General features: G+C 66.5%; 3 protein-coding genes across 8 annotated transcripts; 1 reads left to right on the top strand and 2 right to left on the bottom strand.

Annotated features, from left to right (window-relative positions):
- The first annotated feature begins 1011 nt into the window (after window positions 1–1011).
- Window positions 1012–5786, top strand: LOC134433586 (RNA-binding protein 4B-like). Of its 5 annotated transcripts, none has more exons than XM_063182398.1 (4): window positions 1036–1090; window positions 2643–3064; window positions 4108–4809; window positions 5275–5786. In XM_063182398.1, exons 2-3 carry the CDS (start codon window positions 2653–2655, stop codon window positions 4800–4802), a joined length of 1107 nt encoding a protein of 368 aa, XP_063038468.1. In that variant the 5' UTR covers window positions 1036–1090; window positions 2643–2652; the 3' UTR covers window positions 4803–4809; window positions 5275–5786. The 5 variants fall into 5 exon arrangements, with proteins under 5 accessions (XP_063038470.1, XP_063038468.1, XP_063038472.1 ...); XM_063182402.1 differs by lacking the exon at window positions 5275–5786 and adding an exon at window positions 3346–3433 and having other exon boundaries at window positions 4108–4244; XM_063182401.1 differs by lacking the exon at window positions 5275–5786 and adding an exon at window positions 3330–3433 and having other exon boundaries at window positions 4108–4244.
- Window positions 5787–6730: 944 nt separating this feature from the next.
- On the bottom strand, window positions 6731–11735 carry RBM14 (RNA binding motif protein 14). 2 transcript variants are annotated; one of them, XM_063182394.1, is made up of 3 exons: window positions 11316–11735; window positions 7600–9223; window positions 6731–7243 (listed from the first exon to the last, which is right to left on the bottom strand). In XM_063182394.1, the coding sequence occupies exons 1-3, from the start codon at window positions 11659–11661 to the stop codon at window positions 7036–7038; spliced, it is 2178 nt and encodes a 725-aa protein (XP_063038464.1). In that variant the 5' UTR covers window positions 11662–11735; the 3' UTR covers window positions 6731–7035. The 2 variants fall into 2 exon arrangements, with proteins under 2 accessions (XP_063038464.1, XP_063038465.1); XM_063182395.1 differs by lacking the exon at window positions 7600–9223 and having other exon boundaries at window positions 7064–7243.
- Window positions 11736–11902: 167 nt separating this feature from the next.
- On the bottom strand, window positions 11903–15042 carry CCS (copper chaperone for superoxide dismutase). The gene is made up of 8 exons (XM_063182386.1): window positions 14955–15042; window positions 14256–14328; window positions 14033–14170; window positions 13247–13427; window positions 13096–13156; window positions 12391–12468; window positions 12202–12305; window positions 11903–12127 (listed from the first exon to the last, which is right to left on the bottom strand). Exons 1-8 carry the CDS (start codon window positions 14988–14990, stop codon window positions 11971–11973), a joined length of 828 nt encoding a protein of 275 aa, XP_063038456.1. The 5' UTR covers window positions 14991–15042; the 3' UTR covers window positions 11903–11970.
- Window positions 15043–15300: the final 258 nt, after the last annotated feature.

The raw sequence follows: 15300 nt of genomic DNA, 5'->3' as shown, positions 1-15300 counted from the left end.
GTGCTGGGGAGAGGGGCAGGGGGAATTGGGAGGGACTGGGGGAGACTGGGAGGTATTAGAGGGAACTGGGAGGGACTGGGATGGGATTGGGAGGGACTGGGAAGGACTGGGGGGGGACTGGGAGGGACTGGGATGGGATCCGGGGGGACGGGGAGGGATTAGGGGGCACTGAGGGGGACTGGGAGGTAACTGGGAGGGACTGGGAAGGATTGGGAGGGGTTGGGAGGGAACTGGGATGGATTGGGGGGGACTGGGATGGATTGGGGGGGACTGGGATGGACTGGGGGGGATGGGGGGGACTGGGAGGGTTTGCGGAGGGACTGGGATGGACTGGGAAGGAACTGGGATGGACTGGGAGGGGTGGGATTTGAGGATTTTGCCAGTGCTTCCAATACCCCCAGCGCCCCCAGTATTCCCTGCACTCCCAATACCCCCAGTGACCCCAGTACAGGCCCAGCGCTCCCAGTAAGGCTCCCAGTGCTCCCAGTACGGCTCCCAGTGCTCCCAGTACAGGCCCAGTGCTCCCAGTACGGCTCCCAGAGCTCCCAGTACAGGCCCAGTGCTCCCAGTAAGGCTCCCAGTGCTCCCAGTACGGCTCCCAAAGCTCCCAGTACAGGCCCAGTGCTCCCAGTAAGGCTCCCAGTGCTCCCAGTATGGCTCCCAAAGCTCCCAGTACAGGCCCAGCGCTCCCACTACAGCTCCCAGTGCTCCCAGTACGGCTCCCAGTGCTCCCAATACGGCTTTCAGAGCTCCCAGTACAGGCCCAGCACTCTCAGTACAGCCTCCAATTCTCCCAGTACAGGCCCAGTGCTACCAGTACAGCTCCCAGTGATCGACGCGCACCCCCGCCATGAATGGACCGCCCCCGCCCCCCCCCCGCCGTACCCTCATGGACCGCTCCACCTTTCGCTCCGCCCCCCCTCCTGTGATTGGCTGCAGTCGCAATGTAGGCGGGGCCGCCTGGCGGATCGATGACCTCACGCTGCGGATTTTGACCGACAGCGCCGGCGACCAATGAGTGCGCGGGAGGCGGGGCGGGGCCGGGAGACGCCGCCGCCATTTTGTGAGCAGCGCGCGGCGGACGGGGCAGGTGGGGGCGGGGGGGGCCCGGGCGGGGGGTTCGGGACCGGGAACCGGGACCGGGACCGGGACCGGCGGGGACACAAGGGCCAGGCCCGGCCATCGCCCCGCTGGGACGTCCGCAGGCCGCGGGGGATGCGATCCGGGATGGTTCGGAGGAGATCTCGGGCCTGTGGAGGGGAGGGGTTTGGGGGGTCTCAGATCTGAGGGGTCTCAGGCCTGAGGGGGATCTGAGGGGGACAAGAAGGGTTTGGGGGGGGTCTCAGGCCTGAAGGATTTTGGGGTTCGGGGCGTGGCGCTGCCCTCTGGGGGTCGCAGAGATTTTGGGGAGTTCGGGGGCTCTGCCCTGCAGGACAAGGGCTATCACAGACTGAGGCGGATTTTGGGTTTTCAGGGGTTTAAGGTGATTTTTGGGGTGTCAGAGGTTTAAGGTGATTTTTTTTTTTTTTTGGGGGGTGTTTGTGGGCACGGTGTAGGAGGGGGACAGCAGAGCTTTGGGGTGTTTATTTTGGGGGGGATTTGAGGTGTTTGAGGCTCCGCCCTGAAGGAGCAGAAGCAAAATTTGTGGGGGATTTGGGGTGTTTGGGGCTATGCCCTGTAAAAGGGCCTCAGCTCCGGGGGGCTACCATGAGGTTTTTGAGGAATTTGGGGTGTTTGGGGCTATGCCCTGAATGAGCAGAGTTTTGGGGTGTTTACTTGAGGAGATCTGGGGTCTTTGGGGCTACAGCCCCAGGGACACACAGAGACATTTGGGGGCTTTATTTGAGGGGTGTTGGGGGGCCAGCCCTGAGCACAGAGCAGGTTTGGGGTATTTGAGGAGGATTTAGGGTGTTTGGGAGCACAGCCCCAGGGATTGGGGTGTTTCAAGAGATTTGGGGGCACAACCCTGGGCACACACACAGAGATTCAGGGTGTTTATTTCATGATTTGGAGAGTACAGCCCCAGAGGATTGAGGTGTTTGTTTGAGGAGGATTTAGGGTGGTTGTGGGCACACTTACAGAGGCTCAGGCTGTTTCTTGTGGGATTTTGGGGGGCAAAGCCCTGGGTACAAATAACGAGATTCTGGGTGATTCAGGGAATTCACACTCACAGAGGCTCAGGCTGTTCCTCGGGGTGTTTTGGGGCTGATCCTCGGGCTGCTCCTTGGGCTGTTCCTCAAGGGATTTTGGGGCTGTGTGTAGGCAGTTCCTCGGGCTGTACCTCAGGGTGTTATGGGGCTGTGTGTGGGCAGTTCCTCGTGGGGTTTGGGGCTGTTCCTCACGGTGTTTTGAGGCTGCATGTGGGCTGTTCCTCAGGCTGTTCCTCGGGGGCTTTCAGGGCTGTTCCTTGGCCTGTTCCTCACACTGTTTTGGGGCTGTGTGTGGGCTGTTTCTCGAGGGATTGGGGGCTGTCCCTCATGGGGTTTTGAGGCTGCGTGTGGGCTGTTCCTCGAGCTGTTCCTTGGGTGCTTTCAGGGCTGTTCCTCGGGCTGTTCCTCAGGGGGTTTCGGGGCTGTGTGTGGGCAGTTCCTCGAGCTGTTCCTCGGGGGTTCTGGGGCTCACGGCGGCACTGTCCGGCGCAGGCGGGTCGCGATGGTGAAGCTGTTCATCGGGAACCTGCCGCGGGAGGCGACGGAGCAGGAGATCCGCTCCCTGTTCGAGCAGTACGGGAAGGTGCTGGAGTGCGACATCATCAAGAACTACGGCTTCGTGCACATCGAGGACAAGACGGCGGCCGAGGACGCCATCCGCAACCTGCACCACCACAAGCTGCACGGCGTCTGCATCAATGTGGAGGCCAGCAAGAACAAGAGCAAGGCCTCCACCAAGCTGCACGTGGGGAACATCAGCCCCGCCTGCACCAACCTAGAGCTGCGCGCCAAGTTCGAGGAGTACGGCCCCGTCATCGAATGTGACATCGTCAAGGACTACGCCTTCGTGCACATGGAGCGGGCCGAGGATGCCGTGGAGGCCATCCGGGGGCTGGACAACACCGAGTTCCAAGGTGAGCCATGGGGATGGGCGGTGGGAGGGCTCCGGGGTCCATGGTGGATGCTCCCACCAGTCCCCGTTCCGGGGTCGATCCCGGACGTGACCACGGCCGTCTCCGCGGGGCCGTGCAGCGCCCTCGGGACTCTGGGGTTGGTGTCGGTTGGTGCCCGCCCCGCCGCAGCTCCCGGGGCCGCCCGCGCGGTGCGGCCGGAGCGAGGGCTCGGGCTCGGGGGCTCTGGGCCGGGGAGGACGGGACTGACCCATCTCTGATTAACCAGCACGGCCGCCCCGCAGGAGGACCCCGACGGCGACGTCCTGTGCCGGGCCGGAGCAGCGGGTGACGCCAGGCTGCCGCCCGCCCTTGTAGCCTTTGCCCAGCCTGGTAAGAGGGTGACGGAGGCGCCCGACCCCGCGCCCGGCGTCGCTCGGGCGCTCGACGGGGCCGAGCGGCCGGACTCGAGCCGCGGCGCTGGCGGCGGTGATGGCGAGCGTGTCTCCCGGCCGGGTGCTCAGGGCGGCGTCCAGCGCTTCACCCACGTGGCAGCAGGGCTGGACCGGGCGCTCCCGGTGCTGCCGGGGCTCTACATGTCCCGCCGCCCCCATTCCGGGCCTTCCCCAAAAAAACAGTGACCCAGCCGGGCTGGCACAGCTGCACCCAGAGCTGTCCAGGCTGCGTCCGCGCTTGGCTTTGCCTCGTGCCGCGCTCGGGCAGGGCCCCGTTCGCACCCGGGCGCTTCCCGGTGTCGCATCCCTCTCTCCGCCGCTCCGGCGTTTTCCGGCGCGAAGCTTTGCCGTCACACGGGGCCGGCAGTGCTGGCTCCGATCCCGGGCTGCCGGGGCTTTGCCGGGCCGGCCGGTGTGGCCGCGCTCAGCCGTGGCAGCACGTCCCGGTCGGCCGCTGTCCGGCGTCCATCTGGTGGCTCTCGCTCGGTCCCGCGGAGGCTCCTCCCGCGCCGGTGGCTGCGGAGGGCTGGGGGGGTGGCAGCCGGTGCCGTCCTGTCCCGCCGGTGCCCCGGCACGGCCGCACTGACCCTGCCTCTCGCGTCTCTCCCCAAGGCAAGCGGATGCGCGTGCAGCTGTCCACCAGCCGGCTGCGGACGGCGCCCGGGATGGGAGACAAGAGCGGCTGCTACCGCTGCGGGAAGGAGGGGCACTGGTCTAAGGAGTGCCCGGTCGATCGCCCGGGGCAAGTGGCGGACTTTGCCGAGGCCTATAACGAGCAGTACGGAGCCGTGCGCACTCCCTACACCGCGGGCTATGGGGAGACCGTGTATTACGATGAGGCCTACGGCGGGATGGCCGACTACTACAAGCGCTACCGCGTCCGCTCCTACGCCACGGCCTCGGCGTACGACGCCTACGCGGAGCAGACCATGGCCCAGTACTCCCAGTACGCCCAGTACTCCCAGGTCCAGTCCTCGGCCATGGCCGCCACCACGGCCATGGCCGGCCGCATCCCCACCACCTTAGACGCGTACGACCGAGCGCTGCTGCCCACCCCGGGCGCGGCGGCCGCCGTCGCTGCCGCCGCCGCCACCGCCGCGGCCGCCGCCGCGTCCTCCACGTATTACACCCGGGACAGGAGCCCCCTGCGCCGCACGGCCGCTGCGGCCAGCACCGTCGGAGAGGCGTACACGTACGAGCGTGGGCAGCTGTCGCCCGTCTCCTCGGTGGCCCGGGCGTCCCTCTACGACATGCAGCGCTTCGGGCGGGACCCGTACGCGGACCGGGCGCGATACTCCGCCTTTTGAGCCGGAGGTGAGCGCATTGTTGGCTCTCGGCACCGCGGGGTGGCCCCGCTGCCGGTGGTCCCGGTTGTGCCAGTTGAGGTTGAGGCGGGTGACGGGTCACGGTGACACGGACAGGCCCCACGGGCGTTAAAGCCCGGCCGTGGTGAGGAGGCGCCGTGGTGAGCGGAGCGGTGCTGGTGTCACTGTCATGGCTGTAACTCATGTTCCTGCTGGGCCGGGCACCGTCCCGGCACAGTCCCTGCGGGGTGGGGGGTTCCCGCAGAGCCCCCCCGGCCTGGGGGCAGCTCCTGCTCGCTCGGGCTGTGCCCAGGTCCCGGCGGGCCCAGGGTCCGAGGGGGCCGGAGCCCCGCCGCTGCTCTACGTCAGGATTCTCTTGCTGCCAGGAAGCCGCAGCTCCCCAGGGCACCGGGGCTCGGCACGGTTCCGGATCGGCCCCGGGGGCACCTGCGCCAACTCCTCTTTTCTCTTACAGGTAAGATTTGTGCGGCTGGACGTCGGGGTCCCGTCGCACGCCGACTCGGCGCCGCGCGTCTCGGGCCGCGCCGGGTGCCACCGCCGCCGCGTGCCGCTCCCGGGCCCGTTCCTTGCGGACGCGCGGCTCGTCCTCAGCCCGGGCAGGATTAGCTCAGCCCCTCCCCCAGCTTCCCCCGCCCCCCTGGGCAGGATTTTGCTTTTCCAGGTAGTTTTGGGTCCCCACCCCAGGCTCAGGTGTGAGCGCGCAGCCGCAGCCGTGCCCCAGCGCCAGCTTTGCTTTGCTTCGCCGCCCCCCTATTCCCCCGGAGCTCTTCCCGAGTCGTCGTTTTGCCTTTTTTTTTTTTTCCTTTATTTTTTAAGAGGGTGGATAATCCAGTGGTAGGTTTTTAGCCCAACGCTGTAGCTGACCGGAGGCCGCCGCGCCGCGCCGGCGGGGGTGGAACCCCCCGAGTGATTTAGAGTCCCCCGACCCCACTTTCCGGTAAAATAAAACTCAAAATTTTTAACAAACGGCGCTGGCTCCGCCCACGGTTCTTTCTTTGCACTCACGTCCCCTCAGAACACGGCACGGAACCTTCTGGACTCCCCGGTGCTGCCTGTGCCCTGCCTGGCTCTGCCCCCAGGGAGGGACTGCTGCAAACGGGAACACCCCCAAAACCATCCTTGAGCTCCCAGAGGGGCACCCATGGGTGACAGAGGGGCTTTAACCCCCAGCTCTTCCTCCTCCCATGAGCAGCAGGAGCTGCCGCTTAACCTGCTCAGGGCTAATTAGTCTGCAGACTGTCTTGTTTGTCCCCGATTGGTACATTATGTCCTCAAAGTGGCTCGTTTGTCCCCAGATTGCTCCTGCCTTTCGGGGTTCATTAATTAAGGTCATTAAGTCCCGGACATGCCTTTGGTGATGCTGCCAGTTCTGCCTCGCCAGTGCCGATCGGTGCCGTGGTCACCCGCGGGTGCTGCCATCGCCACACCTGGGGACGTGGGGCCAGGGGTGTGTGACCACCCTGGGGAGGAGGGGAGAAGCGTCAGATCCTCCTGCCTGGGTATTAACCATGATGGTTAATGAGCCTTGGCCATCCCTCCTGCGGCACAGCCAGACTGGGCTGTGACTGGTCCCTGGGGAGAGATGGGGACAGGATGCGCCTCTCACGGTGGTGACAGCGGTACATGACATGGCACACACCACCCCTCAAACCAGCTTTTCTCACCCAAAACAAAAGCACAGGTCAGTGCCAGTGATCCTGTGCGGTGGTGTCGTGGCAGGGCCGAGTCTGGTGCTTCCTGCTGCCAGCTCTGAACGCTGCTCATCCTCCAAATGCACTCCTCCGTGGTGGGAAAGCAGCTCCAGCATTGGCAGCACCATCAGCCAGGGCTGGGTGGTGATGGTGGCACTGGGAGGTGTCCCCAGGGGTGGGAATGGACCCCCAGGACTGGGAAAGAACCAGGCGGGAGGCGTCGGGAACCGGAGCAGACCCCAGCATTTATTTACAGTCATAAAAAACCCCCAGCACCGTGCCGGGCCTGATGGTGGAAACGGGGAATTCACCCAAAAAATGGGACAACTCGTGGTATAAAAGAGTCTGAGCCGCATGGCTGCAACCACTGGCGGGTTATGAACCGGCACCGAGCACCAGCAGGGGATGAACCGTGCGGCCACTGCCAACTGTAACCGCGGAACCTTCTAAAAAACTCAAACAGCAAAACCAGAAAGAATCGGCTGAAAAAGAACCGTCCGTGCCCCGGCGGGGCCGTGGCCAGCTCAGAGGCGGCGCTGGTAGCCTGAGTGGATGCGGGCGGGGGGCAGGTAGTCGCTGTAGCCGCCCGAGTAGCGGGCGTACTCGGAGTGTGCGTCCGGCAGCCGGCGGTAGTCCAGCGGGGACTTGGTGGGCGAGCGGCGATACGCCAGCGGAGAGTCCGCTAGGCGCCGGTAATCGGCCAGCTCGGACAGACGGCGCTCGGAGCCGTACCTGGGCGAGAGAAGAGAGGGGGATCAGCCAGGAGGGGACGGGGCTCGGATCCGCCGCGGCAGCACTGTGTCCCACCTGGGGACGCACCGCGATGGGCAAAGCCGGCGCAGGACGGGATCGGATGCCACGGAGGCCCCGTTGTGTGCCATCACCTCCCCTCACCCGCACCAAGCCCCGTCCCCTCCCTAGGATCTGCGCGGCGCGAGCGGAGCCGTGGTGCCCACCGTGCCGGGCGACAGCGGGCCGCGCCGGTGCCACACGGCACCGGTCAAGCCGCGAGCGGTGCGCCGGAGCCCGGGGAGCCGGCGAGCAGTGGGAGGCAGGGGTGGGGGTCGGTGCCCCGCCCGGCACCGTACCTTTTAGCCAGAGAGGACGATTTTTTGTACGGGTCGTCGTAGGCGGCACTGCGAGGCGGGGAGAGGCGGGTGCGCTCGTAGGGCGGTGCGGCGGCGGCCTGTGGCAGGCCCAGGTAGGAGCCTGCCGGCTGCCCCAGCTGGCTCGGCCCGTCGTAGGCGCTGCCGGGCTGGGCTCGGTACGCAGCCGCCAGCGCGGCGGAGGACGGCTGCTGCGCCGGGTAGGAGGCCGCCATGGCGCCAGAGGCCTGCGCCCGGTACGCGGCCGTCAGCGGGGCAGAGGCCTGCGCCTTGTAGGAAGCGGCGGCGACGGCGGCCTGGCTTCCGTAGGACGCGGCCAGCGAGGAGCCCGTCTGCGCGCCGTAGCCGGCGGGGAGCGCGGCGGCCGCGGGCTGGCTGCCGTAGGACGCGGGCAGGCCCGCGGCGGGCTGGGCGCCGTACGAGGCCGAGTGGCCCACGGTGGGCTGGGCGCCATACGAGGTGGACAGCGCGGGTTGGGCACCGTAGGAGGCAGAGTGGCCGGCCACGGGCTGGTAGGCAGCAGCGGCGTGACCTGCCACGGCCTGGGCGCTGTAAGAGCTGGCGTGCACCGCCACGGCCTGGGCGCTGTAGCCGGCAGACAGCACGGCGCCGGGCTGGGCGCTGTAGGAGCCGGCGTGGCCATCCATGGGCTGGGCGCCATAGGAGCCTGCGGCCAGCTGGGTGCCGTAGGATGCCACGTGCACGGCCACGGCCTGGGTGCTGTAGGAGCCGGCAGAACCGGCAGCGGGCTGGGCGCCGTAGGTGGCTATGGCGGGCTGGGCGCTGTAGCCGGCCGAGTAGCCCGAGGCGGGCTGGGCGCTGTAGGAGGAGGCCAGGGCAGCGGACTGGACGCCGTAGGAGCTGAGGGAGTTGGCGGCCGCGGGCTGGGCGCCGTACGAGGCGGCGGCGGCTGGCTGGGCGCCATAGGAGCCAAGGGAGTTGGCGGCAGCGGGCTGAGCGCCCGCGGCGCCCAGGGAGCCGACCGAGGGCTGGGAGCGGTAGGCGCTGCTCAGCGAGGCCGAGGGCTGCGCGCGGTAGGCGGCGGCCTGGCCCGTGGTGGGCTGCGGGCGGTACGCCACACCCAGGGAGGCCGAGGGCTGGGCTCGGTACGTGGCCCCCAGCGAGGCCGAGGGCTGGGCGCGGTAGGCGGCCGGCTGCGCCGTCATGGGGAGTGACACCGCCGCGTAGCCGGCGCGGGTGGGCGAGCGCCGCAGCGGGCTGCGGTCCCTGCCAAAGTAGGAGGGGGAGGCGGGCCGGGGCTGCGCATCGAAGGCGTCGTACTTGGCGCCGAAGCGCTGCTGGTAATCGTACAGGGAGGGGGTGGTGGCGTAGCCGGCGCCCGTGGCGGAGGGGAAGGCAGCGTCAGCCACCCGGCGCTGCTGGTCGAAGCCCTCGATCTTGGGCTGGAACTTCTCGCGGTACTCGAGGCCGATGCGCTTGGTCTTGTCGACGCCGAGGGCGGGCGGCGGCGCCTGGCCCGTGCCCTTCTTCTGCACATTGGTGGAGAGCTCCACGTTCACCCGGCGCCCCTTCACCTCCTTCCCATTTAGGTTTTCGATGGCAACTTTAGCATCGGCTTCGTTCTCCATGTGCACAAAGGCATAGTCTGACAAAGCAGCAGAGAGAGCAGTGAGGGGAGAAAACACAACTCGTTACAGGAGCCGGCGCTAACGAGCCGTGCGGCGGCAGCGGGACGGGCGCGGGACGGGCGCTGCTGGCCCCGGGACGGCGCTGCCGGCCCCGCTCGCCGGAGGAGACACGACCACCACCATCGGCCCTGCCCCGCGCTCGTTGGGTCACAGCCCACCCGGCGTCCCCCAGCTCACAGCCTCCCCCAGCCCGCCCGGCTCCCTCCGTGTCCCCCCAGGCTCTGCCTCCTGTGCGCCCTCCCAGCCCCTCCCTGGCACTGGGGGAGCAAGGGCCCAGCCTGGGCTGGCAGTGCCAGCACTGTGGGCTCAGTGGGATGGCCTGGCAGTGAGCGGAGCAAAGCTGAGAGAACCGGCGCCAGCACAGAGAGTGGGACAGGGACAGAGAAAAGGGGGAGAGGAAATGGAGACAGAAGAAGACAAGGACAGAAGGGAACAGGGACTTAAGACACAGAAGAAGAGGAGGGAGAAGAGGGAGGGAGGGAAGGGCCCCTGAGCACCCCCAGTGAGTGCCCAGCCATGGCGAGGAGCCAGTGCCATACGGCACAACCACGGCTCAGCAGCACAGAGGCGACTGAGGACAGCGAGGAGCAGGGAAGCAGGACCTGGTGGCAGCTCTGGCAGCCGCCTGTGGCACTTGGCCCAACAGGTTTGGGGGCTGGATGCCCCCATGGTGGTCGGGGGGTCACCCCCGTGGCACGACGGGTCAGGAGGGCAGCGACCCCGTGGTGTTTCCCTGCAGTCACAGACCGAGACCACCGGAACCACTGACAACCCACCCAAGGGTGTGCGGTGTGCTGGGAGCATCACTGGCCAAGCAAACCTATCCCAGACCTCTGAGCATCAGTGCCATGCCACCTTCTCCTTTATCCCCCCAGTACCATCCCATCCCCCCCGGTTCCTGTCCCACATCCACATGTCCCACTCTGGAAGCCCAAAGAGGGGATGTCCCCTCCATGTCACCCCCAGCCCTGCTGCCATCCCCTCGGGGTGGCCATGGCACCCCCAAACCTGAGGGGACAGGTTCTGCCAGCTGTGCTGGTGACTGTGACCTGGAACGAGAGAGCAGAGGAGCACTGTCCCCCTCCTGTGGGCAGGGGCACATGGGCACTGTGGGGACATCACCGGGACTCCAGAGTCAGGTGAGAAGGGATGAGATGACAGCAGGGTCAGGAGAGGGATGTGGAGTGACACCTGTCAGTCCATCAGTGTGACATAGCTGACAGTTGAGTTGGGGGAGGTGGGTGACCCCACCAGGCTGTGCTGAGGGTCCCCAGTGTGAAGCCATTGAACCCCTCAGGGGTTTCACAGGGTGTTCTGTGCATGTCCCAGCTCGATAGCTGAGTGTGTCTGTGGAGGCCAGACTGTGTCCTGGGGATGATTTGGTCACAAAGGTGGCAGCAGTGGGCAGGGGTCACCCCCCCAGGACTGGGGGTGGTGATGGCACAGAACAAAGCTGCCAGAAGAAGAGTTATGGGGTGTTCAGGAGTGTGGGGAGCCCACCTGGGCCACTTGAGGGAGGATAAGGAGGTTGGTTAGAAAAGGGATCATGTAGAGATTGAGGGGGCTGGGGAGCCCACACCAGCTCATATGGCCCCACCTGGGATTTGGGGAGGCGATTGCAGAGCACGAGGCCGGCTGGAGGAGGGTTACCGGGGAAGTTACGGGGTCAGGGGCACCCACAGGGGCTGGCACAGCCCCACCTGAGCCTGGGGAAGGCGATCGAAGACACGTGGTTGCCAGAGGGGGGGGTTAAGGGGTCTGGACCGCCTACACAGGCCCGCACCGCCCCGGCCGGGGGGCGGGCGGATGCGATGGAGCCGGACGTGGCTGGCAGAAGGGGGGTTACGGGAGCTCACTCGGGCTCGCACGGCCCCGCTCGGGGCAAAGGGGAGGCGGCAGAAATCCCCCCGCTCCACCAGCCCGGGCCGCGCTGGGGTCCGGGCGGGGGCGACGCCGCAGTCGGACGGAACTCGGGTGCCACGGATCACCCGGCGGCGCGGGCCGAGCTGGGCGGCGGGGGCCGCGCGGCCCCGGCGGCGGGTCCGGTACCTTTCACCACGTCGCACTCCACCACGGGGCCGTACTGCTGGAAGAGCGAGCGCAGCTCCCCGCTCGTGCACGCGGCCGACACATTCCCCACGAAGATCTTGCAGGTGTTGGTGGGGCGAGGCCGGGATGGCTCCACCACGATGCGGCGGCCGTGCAGTTGGTGCCCGTTGAGCTGCGAGATGGCGCGCGCGGCCGCCGCCTCGTCCCGCAGGTGCACGAAAGCGAACTGTTTCATGAGGGCGACGCCCAGCACCGGCCCCGCCGCGCCTGCGAACAGCTCGCTCAACTCTTCCGCCGTCGCCTCCTCGGGGACGTTGCCCACGAAGAGTTTGATGCCAGGACGCATCGCGGCGGGGATCGCTGGGGGGAGCGTGGCGGGGACAGAACCGGCAGCGGCGGCGGCGGCTTCAAAATGGCGGCGGTTCCTGAGGGCGGCGGGGGCGGTGCCGTGCGCAGCGCGCCTGCGTGCCGTGCGCACCGCCCTCCCTCGGCGCGCCTGCGTGCCGTGTGCACCGTGCTCGCGCGAGCCCCGCCCACTATTTTCCCGCCGCGATAGCCCCGCCCATCTCTTTTTAAAACCACGCCTCTTCTTAAAGGAGCCGCAGCCTCTGCAGAGCGGGGGGCTCCCAACTCTTTATTCGTTCCCGGGGGGCTCCTAGAGGTGGGAGCTGGGAGTCTCCATGGCGGGCGTCTCCAGGGGAGCCCCACGGCTGCGGTCGCGCTCCTCCCAGAGAGTGACGCCATCGCAGGTACAGACGCGTTTGGGGTTCTGGAAGAGCCCGGCAGCGCGGGCCACCACGCCACAGGCCAGCCTGGGGACACGGGAGGGGTCAGGGGGGGTGACCCCACAAAGACCCCTCCCCAAAATACCCCCCCAAGTGCTCACCCCCGGCCCGAGTTGCCGTTGACGCGAGACAGGGGGTGCGACCCCCGGCCCAGATCATCCTCGCCCTCAGCCACCACCACAGAGCGGCCGATGATGTCCCACACCTGGGGAGGGGGATTTGGGGGGTCAGAACCCCAGAGAGACCCCCCCCAAATACAGGGACAGACCTCCCCAGACCCCAATTCCCACCTTCAGCTTCGAGTCCTCGATTCGGAACCGGGCCTGGCCCTCAGAGTCCGCCCAGATGTTCCCCAGGTCCCCGGCGTGCTGGGGGGGGCAGGGGGGGTCAGAAGCCCCTCAAAAAATCACAGAGCAACCCCCAACCCCACAGAGACACCCTGGAACCCACAGAGACCCCCCCAAATCCCCTCACTGCACCTCAGAAACCTCAAAAATCCCACAGTGACCCCACCTGACCTATCATTGTTAACCAAGCCCCTCCAAGACCACCCCAAATCCTTCAGAGACCCCCAAATTCCCCCACCCCACAATACCCTCCAAGACCCCCCCAGAGTCCCCCTCAAATCCTCTCATTGCATCCCCAAACCCCTCCAAGACCACCCCAAAATCCCCCAGAATCCCTCCAAATCCCCACATTGCCCCCCCAAACCCATCCAGGACCCCCCAGAATCCTACAAAATCCCCCAGAGACCCCCCCAAATCCCCTCATTGCTCCCCCAAACTCCTCCAAGACCACCCCAAATCCTCCAGAAACCCCCCAAATTCCCACACTGCACCCACAAAACCCCTCCAGGACCCCCTAAATGCCCCAGAAACCCCCTCAAATCCCCTCATTACCCCCCCCCAAACCCCCAGAAACCCCCCAAATCCCTCCAAGACCTCCCCAAATCCTCCAGAGACCCCCCAAAATCCCCTCAAAGCCCCCCAGCTCACCCTGTGCTGGTCCTGGGGTCCCCCGTGGCTCTCCCCATCAGGGTTGAAGTGGCCCCCACAGCTGATTTTGAGGGTGTGGATGGAATATGGGGGTGAAATTGGGGGTCCCCACCCCCTGTACCCCCCCACAGCCCCCTCCCCACCCTCTCACCTGTTGCAGGGGTCCGAGAGGTCCCCGAATTCGTGGATGTGGAGCCCGTGGGGGCCAGGGGGGAGCCCGGACACGGCTCCGTCCACGAGGCACCGGCTGGGGGAGAGCTGCAGGAAGCGGAGCAGCCCCCGGACCCCCCCGGGACCCCCCAGTGCCGCCACTGCTGCTCCTCCGGGGGGAACTGGGGGGGACAGGGCAGGGTGAGGCACCCCCAAACACCCCCGGTGCAAAAATCAACTCGGGGAGTTCAAAATGTCACCGCCAAAAGTGACACTGAATCACAGAGAGGGATGGCAAAAACCCTCCAGGAGCAGCTAAATCCACTCAGGATACCCCAAAACCCACCCAGGAGACCCCAAAATCCCTCTGTGACCCCCCCCAAAAACCCTCTGAGATCCTTCAAAACCCCCAGAGGACCACCCGCACTCACCCAGGAGAACCCAAAACCCTCTGTGACCCCTCCAAACCCACTGGGACACCCCAAACTCCCTCAGGACTTCCCCAAACCCCTCAGGACCCTCTCAAACCCCCTGAGCACCACCCCAAACCACCTCAGGACCCCCCCAAACCCTACTGGGACACCCCAAACCACCTCAGGACCCCCAAAAACCCCCTCAAGACTCCTCCCAAACCCCACTAGGACACCCCAAACCCCCTCAGGAGCCCCCCAAACCCCCTCAGGACCCCCCAAACCGCACTGTGATCCCCCAAACCCCCTCAGCCCCCCCCCAAACCCCCTCAGGACCCCCCAAACCCCCTCAGGACCCCCCAAAACCCCCGACTGACCCTCGGAGGAGCCCCCCATGCCCTTGAGCACGGCCCTGCGCCCCGAATTCTCCAGCAGCTCCCGCACGCGCTCGGCCGCCGCCGTGGTCTCCACCAGCACCGACTGCTCCTGCAGCCGCAGCTCCACCAGCTTCACCTCTGGGGGGGCACAAAGGGGCTCTGGGGGGGGTCCCCAAAAACCTTTGGGGGGGTCCCCGGGGTTTGGGGGTCTCGGGGGTCTCACCTGGAGCCGCCTCCAGCGCTGCCCGCACGGCATCGGCGCAGCCCTGGCAGCTCATCTGAACATCGAACTCCAGCTGGGGGGAGGATAAACGGGGGGGTTTGAACCCCAAAATTGTGGGCGAAGGGGGAAAAAGGGGGGGAAATGAGAGGGGAGGTGTCAGCACCTCGAAAATGGGCGGTGAGAAGGGAGGTGGAGCCCCAAAAGTGAAGGGGAAAGGAGCCCTGAACACGCAGGGAAGGGGTCTGAGATGGTGTGGAAGGGATTGCGAACCCCCAAAAGTTGTTCCTGAGGCTCTGAACCCCCAAACCCGCCCTGCCAGGGGGTGCTGCACCCCTAAAAGTGTTTCTGATGGGGTCCCGAACATCAAACCCGCCCTAAGAGGGGTCCTGAACCTCCAAAACTGTCACGGGTGAGGCTCTGAAGCCCCAAATTCCCCCGGCCAGGCGGTCCTGCACCCCCAAAAATGCTTCTCACACCCTCCTGAACCCCCAAAACCTCCTCGCCAGCGCTCCTGCACCCCAAAACCGCCCTGAGAGGGATTTGGCACCCCAAGATCTCCCCAAACCGGAGCGTTTCACCCCCAAACCGCCCGTTCTCCGTTCCACCAGTCCTCGAACCGCTCCGCCCGCCTTTCCCGCACTCCCCGAGCCCCTCGGCCCTCCCGGTCCCGACCCCCCGGCCCGTCCCGGGGGTCCCGACCCGGCAGCTGCTCCCGCCGGCCTCCGGTGACGCCATGGCCGCGGACTCCGGACCCGGAACCGCTCTCGGGTCTCTGCGGCACCACGGACCCGTTTCAACAACGGACCGGATATGGCCGCACTGAGGGGGAAGGGTTTAGCGGTTGCGCAACTTCCGGCGTTCTATCGCCATGGCAACAGCGCCGGGTTCGGAACGGGCCTAACGGGGATTTTTTTAGGGTTTTAACGGATTTGGGGGGTTCTGGGAAGGCGGAAGTGGGAATGGCGGCGGCCTGTGGGGTGCAGGGGGGGTTGGGGGGGGGGGGGAAATTTTGGGTTTTCTTTTGGGGGACGGGGGGTGCAGGGGT

Source organism: Melospiza melodia, unplaced genomic scaffold, assembly GCF_035770615.1.
Source record: "Melospiza melodia melodia isolate bMelMel2 unplaced genomic scaffold, bMelMel2.pri scaffold_208, whole genome shotgun sequence".
Lineage (NCBI taxonomy): Eukaryota > Metazoa > Chordata > Aves > Passeriformes > Passerellidae > Melospiza > Melospiza melodia.
This window is presented reverse-complemented; position numbering and strand designations above follow the sequence as displayed.

Excerpts from the sequence above, each read along its gene's own strand:
- LOC134433586 (XM_063182400.1), top strand. The coding sequence starts at position 2,653 with ATGGTGAAGCTGTTCATCGGGAACCTGCCGCGGGAGGCGACGGAGCAG. Across the intron at positions 3,065-4,107 it reads GGACAACACCGAGTTCCAAG|GCAAGCGGATGCGCGTGCAG; the intron begins GTGAGCCATGGG and ends TCTCTCCCCAAG.
- RBM14 (XM_063182394.1), bottom strand. The coding sequence starts at position 11,661 with ATGCGTCCTGGCATCAAACTCTTCGTGGGCAACGTCCCCGAGGAGGCG. Across the intron at positions 9,224-11,315 it reads GGAGTGCGACGTGGTGAAAG|ACTATGCCTTTGTGCACATG; the intron begins GTACCGGACCCG and ends CTGCTTTGTCAG. Across the intron at positions 7,244-7,599 it reads TCGTCCTCTCTGGCTAAAAG|GTACGGCTCCGAGCGCCGTC; the intron begins GTACGGTGCCGG and ends TCTCTCGCCCAG.
- CCS (XM_063182386.1), bottom strand. The coding sequence starts at position 14,990 with ATGGCGTCACCGGAGGCCGGCGGGAGCAGCTGCCGG. Across the intron at positions 12,469-13,095 it reads GACCCCAGGACCAGCACAGG|CACGCCGGGGACCTGGGGAA; the intron begins GTGAGCTGGGGG and ends TGCCCCCCCCAG. Across the intron at positions 12,306-12,390 it reads TCGAGGACTCGAAGCTGAAG|GTGTGGGACATCATCGGCCG; the intron begins GTGGGAATTGGG and ends CCCCCTCCCCAG.